Here is a 17,942-nt window from a genome sequence, read left to right on the forward strand (position 1 = left end):
TTGCCTCTTCTACCATTTAGTGCTAGCTCTAGTTTGCTTATATACAAACTTAGCAAAATTGCCCTACCTACTTTTGTTGGAAAGTCACTTAAAAATAATAAGTGAAAAATATCAAAAATAGGTAAAATAGGCTAAATGCACTAGAAAATTCCCCTGACTAAATCTGATGGATTCTGAAGGGAATACTGATGATCATGTTGTGTGCAACCAGAGGATATGCATCTACACTAAGTGACTGGACATGCACGATCTACGAATAGACTCACAAAAGTGCCAGATCACTTCTTATCTAGACTGAATGGATCGACTGAACCCTGATCATACTGTAGCTTGTCCACGGACACATAGGGCTGGATGTGTCACGTGACAATTAGCACCACTAAACTAATCCTTACACCATAGTAACAAGGAATGGCCATTTTCAGGTCCCCGTTCCCCGTTCCCATCCCAATTTCCCGTTCCGAATCCCTGTTCCGTGTTTCAAACGTGAGTATCCAAAACAGGGAATGGTATTTCATGCATGTTGCCGTTCCCCGTTCCCCGTTCCGATTTCCCGTTCCAGGTAACTATGCCTTACACACACACACACGGAGGAGATGACCTGGCAGCTGTACGGATTCTCGCAATCCACGTTGATAGCCTGTACTGAAAACCCGAATTTCGCGATGGACTGCTAACGTGGCAAACTGCACGCATTTCCGCGTTCCACGCTGACAGTGATGATGTGGCAGCTTGTACGGATTTCCATGATTTACACTAGCTGATTTTCAGCGCCAGCTTTTGGAACCAATTGCTTTTGAGTTTTGACTGCTTTTCATGTAACTACTTTTCAAGACCAACGGCCTTTAATAAGTGCAGAGAGCTAGGTACATTGTGGACACTCATTGGAAATATGATCTTTAATTTTGCACCATAAAAACCAGGTTTCCATTCTCCTAACTTGCTGTCTGGTTTGGTTGATTTCAACAATTTGCCGGGCCATTTCATCAATCTTTCTGGACCAAGACCCCTTCTTGGCCTTGTCTTTGCTATTTTCATCTGAGCTGCTTTCAGAGATACTGGAGGTCTCACTGGAATCAGAATTCTCAATGGAAGAACTGCTATTGCTGGACCTCCTCTTCTTGTGACTTCTCTCCTTCTTAGTCAGATGTTCAAGCTTCAGAGCTCACTGCATCAAATCATTAAATTTCTTTGTTAGTGCAGCACCGCTTGTTCTCTGAGCTTCTTACTGATGTCAAGTAATATAAAGAAATGTCGAAAGGGGCACCAAGGTTTGGGGCCAATACTCTCTGGGGTGGAATTCCGCCACTCCGTGTCCCATGTGCTCTCTCTCTTTCAGTTTCAGTTGTTATTGAAGTGCTAAAGTCCTGTTCACTCTGTTCTTTTCCGTTGGCACGTGGTGCCCGTCTTGTGACACCCGCACTGTCACAACCCAGTGACCTGGCAACCCAGATACAAACACACTGTGGCAGCCTAGATACACACATACTGCTGGCTGCAGAATTCCGTAAAAGGCGCTGAAGCTAACATGGCAGACACGTGAAAGGCGGCGCGGAATCCGCCGGAAAACGCGGAACCGTACAGGGCTGCTGACATGGGAGATGGTGTATGGATGCGTGGGCTGATTTTGGCTACGCTATTTTTGGCAGCTTTTGGCTACGCAATAGCTACACGAGAGAGAGAGAGAGAGAGAGAGAGAGAGAGAGAGAGAGAGAGAGAGAGAGCTTTTAATTTTTAAAGCCTTGCTTTATTTCCACCAAGCAAGTGAGAGGAGATGCATTGTTAGGTGCAGCGGAATGAATGTTGTATTTTCTCAAGATTAGTGATCTTTATTGCTCAAGGTTCCTTTTAGTTGTTTAGGGAAAGAGAGAGCTTTCCGTCTTGTAGAGTGTTGTGGTCACGAACAAAGTGAGTTGATATTGTGCGTGCAAGTGAATGAGACTGAGAGAAGGAGAGATAAGAGATACGACACCCGAGATTTTGTAAAACCCTCCTCCGAAGGCCCCACTCTCGTCGGCGAGAGTGGTCTAACTTTGATTGCACAACGGTGTACAATGCAAATGCAATGGATTGATGCAATGGGACTATGCCGATGACGACGACGATGGTGACGACGACGACTTGATGGCTGAAATCTGGGATCTTCTAATCGCTGAATTCGGGGACTGTTTCGGTGGCTGAAAATGACTGTTTTGGGCTACGTTTTCTTGGGCTAAACTTGGGGGTACTTCTGCAACTGAATGGGGCCGATCTGCTACTGTTCTAACTGCTGAAAAACCTGCGTTTTTCAATGCTGAAATTGCTTATCCAAAAACGCTGAGATTGCAGGTGTGCTGGCGTTTTTGGGCTGAGGTTAAAAAACGCTAATGCTTGACTTTACTGAGGTCCTGTTGGCTGAAAACTGATGATCTTTACGGGGCTGAATCTGCTACTTCTTGTGGGCTGAATCTGCTACTTTTTCTATTGCTCAAATCCAAAACGCTAGAGATTGAGGTTGACCAAAAACGCTAGCTGATCTTGCATTTCCAAAAACGTTGGGCATGTGAAAAACGCCAGGCATGTGATGGTCTTTCCGGCAACAATCTGATGCAAAAACGCCAAGGGCTTGGCTTTCCAACGATGAATGCTGTTGAAAGCGCGAGGGATAGGAATCTGCTGCTTGGAGAAAACGCCAAGGCTTGGGATCTTGCTTGGAGGGAATCCACCAAGGTTCTGCTGAGAAGTTGCCTGTTGAGCAAGGTGCTCCTGCTGCCTCTTCTGCCAGAAAGTGTGAACTTGGGTTTGCTTATATATTAATTTAGCAAAATTGCCCTACCTACTTTTGTAGGAAAGTCACTTAAAAATAATAAGTGAAAATCCCAATAAATAGAAAAATAGGCTAAATGCACTGGAAAATTCCCCTAACTGATGCTAATGGATTCTGATGGGAATTCCGATGATCATGCTGTGTGCAACCGGAGGATAAGCATCTATGCTAAGTGACTGGGCATGCACGGTCTACGAATAGACTCACAAAAGTGCCAGATCACTGCTAATCTAACTTGATCGGACTGACTGAACCCTGCTGTGGTGTAGCTTGTCCACGGACACATAGGGTTGGGATGTGTCACGTGACATCCCCTCCTTTTCAAAGTTAAGGTACTGGTACCGAACTGTATGGCGTCGAGGGAGATCGCCAACAGCATCCGGTCCTGGAAGGGACTCTTTGCCGGCCCACTCTGTTGTGTAGGTCGAGCGGTACTTGAACTTCATAAAGGTCTGCAACGCTTGCTTCTTTGGGCCGCGCCGAAAGCGACTCAAAGTCTTCTGTGGCTCCTTTGATGCTTCAACTTCGTCTAGAGTCCTTCTTTCATCTTCAAGAATCTCCATGGCTGAAAATTCCTGAAACCATCTCCAACACAAAACCATGAACATACCCATTCCATGTAAAGTGAAGGAAAAAAAATTGTCTTCTCTAAAGACTGTGTATGCAATGTAGACGAGCATAGAGACGGAGTGACAACCCGTTCATCAAACACATGCACACAATGAGGTCGAATCTTTTCTGTGTGATCGAAATCAATCAATTGTGGCAAATCACAATGGAAATGCCTATGCTTGGTGCTCATACTATCATGTGCTCTTTCGGAAACTGTGTCATGCCAAGGAAGAGACATGGAATGTGACTTCCTTTCATACAAACTTTTCAGCTTTTCACAAAAAATCCGCATACATTCGTGCTCATCCATGATAGAAACGTGCTCAACATACAATATGTCATGATGCCTAGGAAAAGGGATCACATAACGATGCTGACTAAAATAAAGGAAACCTTCACGAATGAAACACTCGAACAATGCGTGCGTATCAATCATGCGAACACATAATACTTCCTGTGAGGGTTCCTTGGACCAAGGCTCGAGAGCCAATATCGCTTCTTCGGGATCTATCGAATCGTCATGTGGGGGATCTGTGGACCTCGACTCAAAAGCCAAGATCAAATCTTCGTGACTGCTCGAATCTACAACGAGGTTAGCTTCGCTAGTAAAAGCTTCCACTAACACATCATCCTTGTGAACAATCACATCATCAACATGCAAATTATCATGCTTGTCATTGTCATCCAAATCATCATGCAAATCATTATCCTTCAAATCATCATGCTTCACACAATCATGCAAATCCTGTGGAGAAGAAGAGACTGAGAGAGTCTCCTTCTCCTGAATCCTGTAAATCTTGTCCTGCATAGTAGCAATGAGAGATGGAGAATGAGCAATGTCCTCTCCATGAATGACAATAGGAGAATCACTTTGGCATTGAGAGTATAGTGTTAGTCAGAAAATCCATGAGAGCGTCATTATCACGAAACCATCGAATGCCCAAAATCATATCACATCCTGAGAGAGGAGAAACAACAAATCTTCTAGTGAAGGCAGTCTATCTAATTGCAAATAACACATCAAGGCATTCCTCGGTGATGAGAGCGTCCATACCAGGACGAAAGCCAGAGACCTCGATAGGAGATCTCGGACTAACTTCGAGGCGGGCTCTCTCAACAAGAGAGGAACTAATCACATCATGCATACTACCTGGGTCAAACAATATGACAAATCGGTGCCCCGACGTACGACCATAACATTTAATGAGAGAATCATCAATGGGAGGGTCCTGTGATTCGTGAAACTTTGGGCACAATCGTGTTATCATTCATTGCATTGACAGATGTAGTGGGTGCTGTGGGTTCTTTAGATTCATTCGATTCAAGCTTAGGACATGTTCGTTTTATGTGACCCTTAATGTGACAATGAAAACAACGACCTTCCTTAGAATACGTGCTTTGTTCTTCCGAAGTGATATATCCTCCTACAATTCCTTGTGCTACCTTTTCATCTGGAGTAAGCTTAGGTTTAGCAGTTGTGTTAGTCTTACCCTTAGATTCATTGGAAGAATTCTTTGTTGAGATACTACTGGAAGATTGGTTAGAAGAGTTATCATTCTTACCATTCTTACCGTTCTTACCGTTCTGAGAAGTCTGCGAGGTACTTGTGGAGGTCTTGTTCTCCTTAGGCTTTCCCTTGTTGTGCTTCATCTCCTGCGCGAGAGCAATCGCTACTGCCTTGTTGAGATCGATTGGATCGAATACCTCCACATCGTAATTGATATACTCGTCCAATCCAAAGAGAAAAGCCTCTTTGCGCTCATCATCCGACATGCATAATTGGGTACCTAGCTGCAAAACACGATTAGAAAAAGACATAACCGGCATACCATTTTGCTTGATAGCGCGCCAATCGTCCTTCAATCGTGCAAGGTACTGAGGTGGCATAAACCGCGCCTTGAGCTTGTCTTGGAAATCAGCCCAACTAACAGAGAGGGGCGTGAAATCGTCGGCTGCCTCTAGGTGCGCGGCTAGCTGTGCCTCTTGCCATGCGTGGTACCAAATTAATGGCATCACTGGCAAGGTACATAACTGCCGTCAAAACTTTGTTGTTGCTTGTCTTCTTAGTTGTCGCAAAATAAGCATGAAATTGATGCAACCAAGAATGAATAATTGTAGCATCCATCTTACCATCATACTTACTGAAAGTCAACTTTTCTATGACTGGATGGTTGGAATCCGCGTCGTGGCTTGCGCCACTTGACGAACTCCCACAATCTTTGGGTGGTTCGGTAGGATGTGGGAAATAAATTCTTGATGACGAATCTCCCTTTGAGCCTCTCGTTCATCGCGCTCGCGTTCGAAAGCAAGTCGATGTTCTTCTTGTTTTGCGGCAAGAGCAATGCGCTCTCGTTCCTGAGCAAGGCGATTTTCATCGCACTCGCGGTCCTTGGCTTCTTGTGCTTCTGCTTTGCTTGCGAGTTGTGCCAATGCAACTCGATTCGTTTCTTGTTGTTGTGTCATCATGTCCAACATCGATTTGACCATCATCTCCATAGGAGTGAGGACAACTCGTGGCGTAGATGGCGAAGGGGGAGGGTCGAAAAAGTCTCCTGGTGGGGAAAAATCTTCACCGCCTCTCTCATGCTCATCACCTGTATGCGAAGTATCCATTCCGCTTCGGGTGACGACCATGCACTATAATCTTGGGTTCTGAAGTTCGCGAGGAACTTGGGGTTCTTGAGAGTCTTGAGGTTCTTGAGGTCCTTGATCGTGAGAATCTAGGGTTATTGAGGTTCTTGAGGTCCTTGATTCGTGAGAATCTAGGGTTCTTGAGGTTCTTGAGTCTTGAGGGTCTTGGGTTCTTGAGGTTTTCTTTCGCTTGCAAACCGCGTTGAAGAAGGATCTTCTCTTCACCCGAGTTCTACCCCTTTTTGCGGGCGCACCCCTCGGCCTTGGGCTCACACCAAGGTTGCTTTTTCCCACCTCACGTCGATTGGCCGGCCGCTAAGTGCACAGTTCGCTCTCAATGAGTGAAAAGAGACACAAGGGGAGGCTGGACAAGCCCTTCTTTCTTGGGTTTCCTGTCACTCTTCAACAAAACACGATTAGGAATCGCCGCGCCCAAGTAAACTTGGGTTCGTGCGATCGCAACAAGCAAAAAAAATTCTTGTGGTTCTTTCCTTGAGTAATGCAGAACACTTCCAAAGCTCTGATACCAATGTTAGGTGCAGCGGAATGAATGTTGTTTTTTCTCAAGATTAGTGATCTTTAATTGCTCAAGGTTCCTTTTAGTTCTTTAGGGAAAGAGAGAGCTTTCCGTCTTGTAGAGTGTTGTGGTCACGAACAAAGTGAGTGGATATTGTGCGTGCAAGTGAATGAGACTGAGAGAAGGAGAGATAAGAGATACGACACCCGAGAGTTTGTAAAACCCTCCTCCGAAGGCCCCACTCTCGTCGGCGAGAGTGGTCTAACTTTGATTGCACAACGGTGTACAATGCAAATGCAATGGATTGATGCAATGGGACTATGCGGATGACGACGACGATGGTGACGACGACGACTTGATGGCTGAAATCTGGGATCTTCTAATCGCTGAATTCGGGGACTGTTTCGGTGGCTGAAAATGACTGTTTTCGGCTACGTTTTCTTGGGCTAAACTTGGGGGTACTTCTACAACTGAATGGGGCCGATCTGCTACTGTTCTAACTGTTGAAAAACCTGCGTTTTTCAATGCTGAAATTGCTTATCCAAAAACGCTGAGATTGCAGGTGTGCGGCGTTTTTGGGCTGAGGTTAAAAAATGTTAATGCTTGACTTTGCTGAGGTCCTGTTGGCTGAAAACTGATGATCTTTACGGGGCTGAATCTGCTACTTCTTGTGGGCTGAATCTGCTACTTTTTCTATTGCTCAAATCCAAAACGCTAGAGATTGAGGTTGACCAAAAACGCTAGCTGATCTTGCATTTCCAAAAACGCCAGGCATGTGATGGTCTTTCCGGCGACAATCTGATGCAAAAACGCCAAGGGCTTGGCTTTCCGGCGATGAATGTTGTTGAAAGCGTGAGGGATAGGAATCTGCTGCTTGGAGAAAACGCCAAGGCTTGGGATCTTGCTTGGAGGGAATCCACCAAGGTTCTGCTAAGAAGTTGCCTGTTGAGTAAGGTGCTCCTGTTGCCTCTACTACCAGAAAGTGTGAACTTGGGTTTGCTTATATATTAACTTAGCAAAATTGCCCTACCTACTTTTGTAGGAAAGTACTTAAAAATAATAAGTGAAAATCCCAATAAATAGGAAAATAGGCTAAATGCACTGGAAAATTCCTCTAACTGATGCTAATGGATTCTGATGGGAATTCCGATGATCATGTTGTGTGCAACAGGAGGATATGCATCTATGCTAAGTGATTGGGCATGCACGGTCTACGAATAGACTCACAAAAGTGCCAGATCACTGCTAATCTAACTTGATCGGACTAACTGAACCCTGCTGTGGTGTAGCTTGTCCACGGACACATAGGGTTGGGATGTGTCACGTGACATGCTTTATGTTGATAATGCTTTTGGAACAGCTTTTGGGGCTCTGCTTTTGGCATCCCTTGTAATGAATAAATAAGTGAGCAGGCGTCCCACTTCTTAGAGCATCTGGATGCAGAGTCTAAGAGTGAGAGCCTCCCACTCCCTTGTACTTTGAGTTGCAGATTAATACAAAAAGAAATACCGAAAGGGGCGCCAGTCTTTGGGGTCAACATTTAACAAACTGCTGAAGTGTCAAAGCCTAAAGAATGGAGCCAACTTACAAATGCCGGCCGAGGGGCCTAAACCCTAAGAAGAACAAGCAACAAAAGAAGTGTCACAGAGTGATGACATGGTTGCCCAAGTGCAAAAAAAGAACCCTAACCCTAATTTCTGCCAAAAACCCTTATTCTGAAAACCCTAATTCTGCTGAAACCCTAATTCTAAAAACCCTAACCCTAAAACCTGCAAACCCTAATTCTGGAAACCCTAACCCTAAAACTGCAACAACGTGGCTGATTTCCGAAAATTGCGTTGGCATGATGACGTGGCAGGTTGTACGGACTTTCGTGATTTACAGTGACAGCTTTCGGGATTGATTTTTGGACCAGAAGCTTTTGAGTTTGAAAGTTTTTTTTAAACTGCTTTTTGGATCATAAGCTTTTGATTTTGAAAGCTTTTCATGTAAACTACTTTTTAGGCCAAGGGCCTTTAAATATGAGGCTAGGGCTCATTCTCTGGTATGCTTCCTAACGAAGGTGCAGAGTCTGGAGTATCGGCTTGTATTGTGTTGATGCAATATAAAGAAATACCGAAAGGGGCGCCAAGGTTTGGGGCCAATACTCTCTGGGGTGGAATTCCGCAACTCCGTGTCACGTGTCGTCTCTCTTTCAGTTCAATTGTTATTGAAGTGCTAAAAGTCTGTTCAATCTGTTCTTTTCTATTGGCACGTGGTACCTGCCTTATGACACAACATCTCTAGGCACAGAACTCCGTCAGGCCAGTGTCGAATCAATTGTGAACTGTGAATTGTTTTTGAAGTGAATTCTTGTCGTGTCGCGGTAGAATCTTGACTTGGAGTGTCCAAGTCTGTTACACGCACCGCACTAGATTCAACCTATTGATTCATCGATAACTTTTGGAATAGTCGATGCTAAACCAAAAACCTCAAGGTAAAGCTCTAGTATCTCACGAGTATTTGCTAAGTCCTCTTGTACTTATCAAGAACGGAATAATTCCTGAACTTAACCAAATATCTTTGTGTCAGCTTACCTTTCACTTTCCTTTCCTTGTGAGCCACTACATGTTTTGGAACAAGAATCTCTTTCGTCTCTCCGCTTCTAATTGCTCGTCTGGCTCCATGTCCACTGGTACTTCACCTTTGATAATTGCACATTTCAATGATGGCCTAGGAACTTTTAAAAGTTAAAAGTTGAATGGTTTTTAAGTTATTCAGTGTGCCACTTGGCACACTTACCCATGCAAGAACACTCTCTCTCTCTCTCTCTCTCTCTCTCTCTCTCTCTCTCTCTCTCTCTCTCTCTCTCTCTCTCTCTCTCTCTCCCCCCTAGCGCCCCCTCTTCTTGCAATCTATATAAGAGCAGCCCCTCTCTCACTTGAGAGGTTGGTAGTACCCCCCCCCAAAGTGAGTGCTCCACGCGATGGAGCCCTCCATTGAAATCTCCTCTTTGGCGCTCCTCTCTCAACCTATTCTTACCGGCAAGCCCTTCCCTATTGTCGCCGGCTGCCAGGAGCTTTAAAAGCGCACTCTCCCTCCTCTCTCTAAAAGAAGAAAAAGGCAGCGCTTGCAAAGAGAAGGTGCTGCTGCAGATTTTCAGCGGTGAAGATGACGCCACTGGTGAGTCCCATGGGTGCCCCGAGTGTCCCGGATGACGCCAAGACCCAATGTGCGAGTTCTGTCACAAAGAAGCGCCTACAGATTGAGTTTCCATCGCGACAAGTTGTTGTTTTTCTCTGTTTTCAGCCCATAAACGTCATGGACGGGGCTGATTTATGAGAAGGAACCCGACAACACACCTCTTCTATGTGTAGGATTGGAAGAGAGGATTCTCTGTGTAGAGATCTCTTTCAGGGAGTTTCTTTTTCGAGAACAAAGTTGCGTTTCAAGTGTTGAGACTTCAAAGGTAACGCTTTTCATGTTATGATCTCTGAGTATTTGTTTGCAAGTGTACTTCCTCTTCGCTAGGGAGGAGGAGCAGAGGAAGGCATAAGCCTCTGCAAGAGAAAAGCGCTCTGAGGAACTAGAGCCAGATCAGCCAAGGGTGTTGCTAAATTGGCTTTATCTTCCAGAAAAATAATTCTAAATGTATTATTGGATTTATAAGTGAGAGGGTTTTCTCGCTTGGAACACCAAGGAAAAAATAATTCTAAATGAATATTTGGAATTTTAAGTGAGAGGGTTTTTCTCACTGGAGATATCCGAGTACAGAGTATTCCTAGTGCGTCATTTAAAGTAATGACGGGAACACTGAGAACAGGAATATCTGTAAGGCCACCAGGAACGGGTACTTCTGATGCGTCACATCGGATGGGTGACAGGGAGCATCGGAAAGAAGTATCCGACCATCCGGGAACGGACATCCCTGATGCGTCATAGGATGGGTGACATAGAGCATCGTGAAGGAGATTGTACCGTAAGTTCGGTAGGAAAGGACTGGGTGATGGGTATTCCTGATGCGTCACAAGATGGGTGACGGGTGCATCGGAAAGGGAATATCCATAGTCGGGAGGAAATTCCGAACTGTGTTAGAATTGTGCACAAGGAAAAAGCAAGCACTTGAATGAAGATGGGTTCAGAGAAAACTTTGAGGAAAAACAGATGCTTTTTGAGAAAGCGGGATTGCCTTTCGAGAAAGCGGATGCTTTCTCGCGAGGAAGTCTATGTGTGCATTGCAACTGTGCATGTGATTGCATTCAGGGACGCCTGGGAAGTGCTGTGAAAGCATTGTTTTTAACTTATAAGGTTTTATTGAGTTTTTGGGCAGGTTCAGATTATTTTTAAAATACGCCGGCAGTCCACTTAATAAGTGGGCAGCCATCTGATAAATAAGGCAACAGATCAGCCAGCGTTTTCTCTCTCTCTTTTCCTGGCAGAACAAAAAAAAAAAAAAAAAAAAATATATATATATATATATATATATATATATATATATATTAAAAAATTTTTTAAAAAAAGGCCGCGATCTCTATGCGAGCAGCTATTCGTGCCCGTGGCTAGGAGCTATAAAAGCATCACATGCCCTCACTTAGAGGGAAGGACCAATCTTTGCAAGGAGGAGATGCTACTGCAGATTTCAGTCGTAAAGAAGACGTTGCCGGTGATGCCCATGGCTGCCCCAAGTGTACCAGATGTCACCAAGACCCAGTGCGCGAGTTCCCTCGCGAAGAAGTGTCTACGAAGCGTGTTTCCATCGTGACAAGTTGCTGTTTTTCTCTGTTTTCAGCCCATAAATGTCGTAGACACAGCTGATTTACGAGAAGGAACCCGAGAACACACCTCTTTTGTGTGTAGGATTGGAAGAGAGGATTTCCTATGGAGAGATCTCTTCCGAGGAATTGCTTTTCGAGAATCGAGTTGCGTTTCAAGCGTCGAGACTTTGAAGGTAACGATTTTCATGTTATGAACTCTTAAGTATTGGGAGTAGGAGCAAAGGAAGGTATGAGCCTCTGCAGGAGAAAAGCGCTCTGAGGAACTAGAGCTAGATCAGCCCAAGGGTTTCGTACCCGAGTTTGGGAAGTAGATCCACTGATCGGAGAGAGGTAGTCTCTCAAGTTGTGATCCGGAAGTTGGGATTCCCAAGTAAGGACTTCGTGTCCGGGAAAGCAGAGTTGTTCTGCGGGAAGAGGACTCTGGAAAGAGAGTTGGAAAAGAGTTGCAGGGATGCCATGCCCTGAGTCTGGAAGGTGAGATCTAGAGGCAAGAACCTTGATTCTCGAGGAATTGGAATAAGGAACGGAAGTTCCTTGGAATAGGGTTTTGCCCTAGGAATTGGAAGCTGAGGCTTCCGAGAACCATCAAGTCTTATTCTAGAACGAACGTGGTAATACGTTCGGTTCAAGTGCTTGTATAGACTTCTCCTCAGTAATAAAGATACTATTACGGGGGGGACCAGCCCATCTCCTGGTCCCAGTACTGTGTCGATCTTCTCACTCTCTATCTCTCTCTCTATTTATCTCTCTCTATATCCTCTGGCTTCAGTAATAAGTGATAAATCCTATTTATCCGAATGTATTTTATATTGTTATGCGCTCCCGTTTGTAACAGTTTTGTACCCGAGTTTGGGAAGTAGATCCACGGATCCAAGAGTGGTAGACTCTCGAGTTGGGATCCGAAAGTTGAGATTCCCAAGAAAGGACTTCGTGTCCAAGAAAGCAAAGTCGTTATGCCGGAAGAGGACTCTGGGAACAAAGTTGGAAAAGAGTTGCAAGGATACCATGCCCTGAGTCTGGAAAGTAAGATCTAGAGGCGAGAACCTTGGTTCTCGAGGATACGGAATAAGGAACGGAGGTTTCGCCCTAGGAATAGGAAGCCGACGCTTCCAAGAACCATCGAGTCTTATTCTGGAATGAGCGTGGTAATACGTTCGGTTCAAGTGCTTGTATAGACTTCTCCTCAGTAATAAAGATACTATTACGGGGGGGGGGGACCAGCCCATCTTCTGGTCCCCAGTACTGTGTCGGTCTTCTCACTCTCTCTCTCTCTCTCGCTCTCTCTATATCTTCTTGCTTCAGTATTAATGATAAATTCTATTTATCTGAGTATATTTTATATTGCCATGCGCTCCCATTTGTGACAATGGCCATGGCTAGCTTCACGTCATGACAAAGATGATAAGCGCCGAGACCGGACCAGGAGGGATTGAGATAATATACACTCTGGCTCTTCACAAATGCATCAATCACACGAAGTTGAGATGTTCAATGTTTATAGAGGTCAAGTTTCACATCTCATGGAATATGGCTGACAATTGAGCCATATTGCAACATGTAGCAGCAACGGCCTCAAGAACAATGCAGTAGCAATAACCTTGACATATTATGAATAAATGGCTCGCCTTAACCGATCGAAGACCATTATGAATATCAATCCTACATGCCAAAATGACGCTCTGATATCCCTTCCATCTAAACCATTCTTTATTGATGGTCTACGAGTAAAAAGAAGCTCCAAAGTCTATTGATGGTTTAAGAGTAAGAGCAACCTTTGACCCCCCTCCTACACACTCACAATTTGAATCTCACGCCACACATCTTTGGCACTACATCATCCGCGCAACCTTGAGATAAGCGATTTTTAATTCTTCCGAAATAGACAAGCACGACTACACCTCGACAAAATTACAAGGCACGTTATATGCATCCCTACCACCATGCCTACGTGTTTGCTTGGACAACACATAAAAAATACGAGGCAGAGCACAACTTCCATTCCTTATAATTTTTGGAGAGACAACAGTGCAGACTCTCCACCATATTTTCGTAGGGCACTTCTGCGCGATGCACTATATGTTTTGCATTTTTACTCATTGCATTACAAATGTTTAACTATTCACATTGTTTTATTGTAGCTTAACACAAACAACGTCCTCTTCCTTCAAACTCAAAAAATCATCCATCATTATAATGTCCTCCCTTTTATGCCTATTAAATTGTATTGATCTTTGACAACCTTCTATAGAAAGGCCTACCAAGCAAGTCTAGTTCGATCATGATGCTGCAACAATGACAAAATATCATGAAATCCCCATGAAAAGTGAGTGTTATCTATCCAAATATTTACAAAATCCCAACAAATAACTCTGATTGTACATTTGAAGAAGGAACGATGCTAGTGTATCTCGCACATATAATATACCCCTAGCCATCATAATGCTGTGCCCAATGTGTGATTTAATGCTGTGTTTGTGGTGGATACAGTAATCAGGGAAGAGGTAATAATGGTAGCCGTTGCTAGTCCTTCTCTAAATTGCATTTGTAACAAAAATACCAAGCAGCCTAATCACCCTCTTGTATGCAAGCAGTCAAAAAAGGAGAGAAAAAGGAAAACCTCAAGGAGGAGGAGGCAAGCCTCCAGATAGCCGTTGCGGGCCGCATAGTGAAGAGGGGTGTAGCCGTTGGCATCGGGCATGTCAACAGGAATGCCGCGACGGAGGAGGTGCTGCATGCGGAAGATGTCATTGGAGAGGGCTGCTCCTGCGAGGCTCCTGTGGAATTCGACCTCATCCAAGCTTTCCGCCACAGCCCATCTTCCTCCGCCTCCGCTGGTGCTGCAGCACGCGCTACTTCGCTCGCGTATATGAGAGCAATCCTTTTCCATTGGGCAAATGCGAATGCAAATCTAAAATAAGAACGCACTTTGGGTTCTTAAGTAAAAATTTGAAATATTTCTTTTAGGCTTTCTAATAAAAATAAAAATAGCTTGCGTCAAAAAGGATTTGCCGATCTCTCTCTCTCTCTCTCTCTCTCTCTCTCTCACACACACACACACACACATTTGCGCTGCCGTTCAAAGCGCTCTCTCTCTCTCTCTCTCTCTCTCTCTCTAACAACACGCAATGCCACCCTCTATGCATCAGTGATGGCCTTGTTAAATTATGCAAGCTTTCTTCAAGGAAAGGTCGAAATCTAGCCAAGATTTTGTAACTTTATTCGCCTAAAAGCACGTGAAACCTCAGTATTTGGCGAACACTCGGTTTGCCTTCGTAGAGGGGAAACACTGAGTAAGCGCATCATTTGGCAAACATATCCTACATATTATGTTGAAGGTTTATGTGGTGTGCACACCCTTCACTAAGCTAGGCCCAATTGAATGGACCCACCACCATAAATAACTTCTGAGCACCACACTCGACCCTATATAAGTGTAAGTTTAGAACATCTTTTAGAGATAATGTACAGCATGTAGCTTCTCGGCACCACACTACAAGTGTAAGTATAAAACATCATTTAGCAATAATGTGCAGCACGTGGTTGTAGTGCCAATGTGTGATGTGTGACTAATGACTTCCTAACTTACGATTAGTAAAGTGTAAGTATAGAACATCTTTTAGAGATAATGTGCAGCATGTGATTGTAGTGCCAATGTGTGATGTGTGACTAAGGACTTCCTAACCTAGGATTAATAAAGGGCCAAAGTATTTTGTTTTAAGGCAGTCATCCAAGGTTTGTACAAGCATGCAATGCTGCATTGTCAATGGTATATGTGGCATGTGAATGAGAAGCTTCTATGCAAGGAGAAAGGACTAAAAAGGCTCGATTAACAAAGGGTGCACTAATTGGGTCTTGTGGAGGACAACATGCAAAGAATTGGCATTGGAGAAAGTTACAAGAAACAACATGCAAATAATTGATATTAGAAGAGGTGAGTAAGAGGTAGCTCAACATGTTGCCCAACAAAAGCCTAGCTTTCTTTAAAAAAGCTAACTGAAGCTTTTTTCCTCCTCAAATCAAGGTCTTGCACTGCCCTATTTTATTTAGGGCTATGCCAACAAAGGGTGAAAAAAAAAACCATATGCTTTTGGACAAGGCTAGGAGCCACATAATAGCTAAGTTAGACATAAAGTTGAAAGTCCAAAGGCTAGAGTTATATAACGTTCCTTTTCCAATCGATGTGTGTTGTGCACGAGTGTGAGATGTTTGAGATTGTAGATGGTGGGAACGATCTCCTAGAAGCTTCTGGAAGCTATTCCATACAAAGGAAGTAGCTACGAATACATTGGCAAAACAACAGCTTCCAAATTCCAATGGTGACACCTATAAATAGGACCTATTTATCTCACTTTGGGACTCTTGTCTCTCATAACACTTTATCACTCTTCCACTTTTTATCACTCAAAAATCCTAGGAGAGCTTAGCAGAGTTTATGAACACTCAGTGCTAATCAATTGTATCATTTGTACTTTTTAGGCCAAAACCTAATATCAGGTTAGTCAATCATGTCTAGAGTTCGTGCCATTGTAATATTGAACCTAAATTTGAACCACATTCTAAGTTGCCTTTTGTTTGGTGTCTCATAATCTGAACTTTTCTATTCATTTCATCGGACAATCATGTCTAGAGTTCGTGCCATTGTAATATTGAACCTAAATTTGAACTACATTCTCAGTTGCCTCTTGTTTGGTGTCTCATAATCTGAACTTTTCTATTCATTTCAATCGAGCCATTTGTCTAAAGTATTGTGCCACATTCATTTAAACTATTTGTCCACTATTCTAGTTTATCTTTTGTCTGATTCTTTGCCCTCTGATCATCTGACATCTAACGTATGAACCTTTAGTCAGACTTGATATTCAGATTTTCTATTCAATCCTCTGAATCTTAACTCTAGAATACTCTCAAGCTCCAACTCATTCCGTTTGGGCGATCACAATGGTGAGTTGAAGCTCTTGACAGGAATTAGTCTCCCAAGTTAGGACTTAGAGTTAGTCAGTTATTCACATTGCCTGCATGGCGTCCAACATGAGAAAGGAGAACTACTAGAGCATTCACAGAAGAGGATAATCACACTAATAATTTTGCGGAAGGATCAAAGTAGGACTACGATGATCTTCAGCCACACTCTCAAGGTGAGGAGACAGAAGCAGACCCAAGCATTAGAGACATTGAAGCACATCAAGCTTCTGAACAGTCAAAGAATTCATTGAGAAGGCATGCAGAGAGGTTTGAGAGATACTCTATTTTACACAATTCTCGACATTCAACAGGAAGAGCAAATCTAAGGTCACTATTGATGCTAGTGATGCAGTGAGACAGAAGCACAAACAATCTGAGTTGATGACAAAACCTTGTAAAGAAAAGGAGTCAAAAACATTAGTAGAGGCAGATGATGATCTCAAACCCATACGTCGATGGACAAAAACTGATCACCATGGAGGGATTGCCCTAATGTCCATACCCAAGACTTTGAATAATATGTTGACCTCAAAGACATCGGCAAGGATGACTGAGTAGAGTACTTTCCTCAAACGTTGAAAGATGCAAGTAGTGGTATTATCTTTATCCAGTATGTAAACTAAGAACTTACAGAATACTAAAGGAAGCCTTTATCCTGGAGTATAGTGAGAACCGAAAGGAAGAAGACATCCTCTGCAAGTGAGATAAGATATAGCAAGCAAGTTATCAGTAAGGAGCTATGTAGAGAAGATTAAGGAGCTCACTAAACATTTACATAAGCCACCATGTGAAAAATTAATTAGAGCTTAAGTGTTCAAAAGCAAGAAGTTAAGGGAGCAAGAAGTGCTATCTCTCACTAGAAAATTCAATGAAAGAGCCCTTACATTGGAACAAAAGGCCAAGATGGAGAAAGGCCAAAAAGTTAGAACCAAGTCAAATCAGCACAATTGTGCAAGTTAGTACAATCTTATATTGGAAAGTTCATGGCCACAGATTGCAAGAGCCATACATGATTATGTATGCCATACATTCACTATATAGTGGCTAGAAAGAAGAATTTAGGTTTAGATGAATAAGATTAGGACATGGAAGAAAGCAATTTGATCTAAAGGACCATGTTGAAAGTATGGCACGAAGAAGATAGAAAGGATGGTAGCATCCATGAATATCTTGCCCATAGCTGAAATTGGCCTAAACGCAGTCCTTTTACATTAGAAAAGGGCTCGAGATCAGTAGCAATAGTACTCAAAGAACTTTATAAAATTAAACCATCAGTAAGTCTGGATGGGAGAGCTAAAAAGGGGGAAGGGAACTAGTCATATGGGAGGGGCAGTTTAGACAATGCAACAACGTTAGACAACACCTGAGAAGGTATGGCCATACCAGATAGCATTGATACCAAGTTCAAGAATCAAACGTGTAGGAAAAAAAAGACAATAGTCAAACAATATCTGGAGGAGATAAGATCCCAACCAGTTTAAACACCCTTTACAATGAATATGCAGCCAAGATACAAAAAAGGAGGTAGAATCCTCTGCAAAAAGGAAAGGAGGGGAAACATCCAACTGGTTATCACTAGATGATCAAGAAGCGAAAGAGTGGAACTTGGGCATGGAATCAAATCCAAAAATCATAAAGATCAACAAACATATATATATAT

At 43.4% G+C, this 17,942-nt stretch overlaps 1 protein-coding gene across 1 annotated transcript in view; it reads right to left on the minus strand.

Moving 5' to 3' along the window:
* The window catches only part of LOC147455261 (uncharacterized), a 51,495-nt gene extending 37,271 nt beyond the window's left edge, over positions 1-14,224 (minus strand). The window contains exon 1 of the mRNA XM_086514085.1: positions 13,938-14,224. Coding sequence (XP_086370211.1) covers positions 13,938-14,207 — 270 coding nt within the window. The 5' untranslated portion in view covers positions 14,208-14,224. The remainder of the gene's footprint in view (positions 1-13,937) is intronic.
* Between the last annotated feature and the right edge of the window lie 3,718 nt (positions 14,225-17,942).

The sequence above is a fragment of the Adiantum capillus-veneris genome, chromosome 6 (assembly GCF_014529385.1).
Source record: "Adiantum capillus-veneris isolate H3 chromosome 6, ASM1452938v2, whole genome shotgun sequence".
In the NCBI taxonomy this organism is placed as follows: Eukaryota; Viridiplantae; Streptophyta; class Polypodiopsida; order Polypodiales; family Pteridaceae; genus Adiantum; species Adiantum capillus-veneris.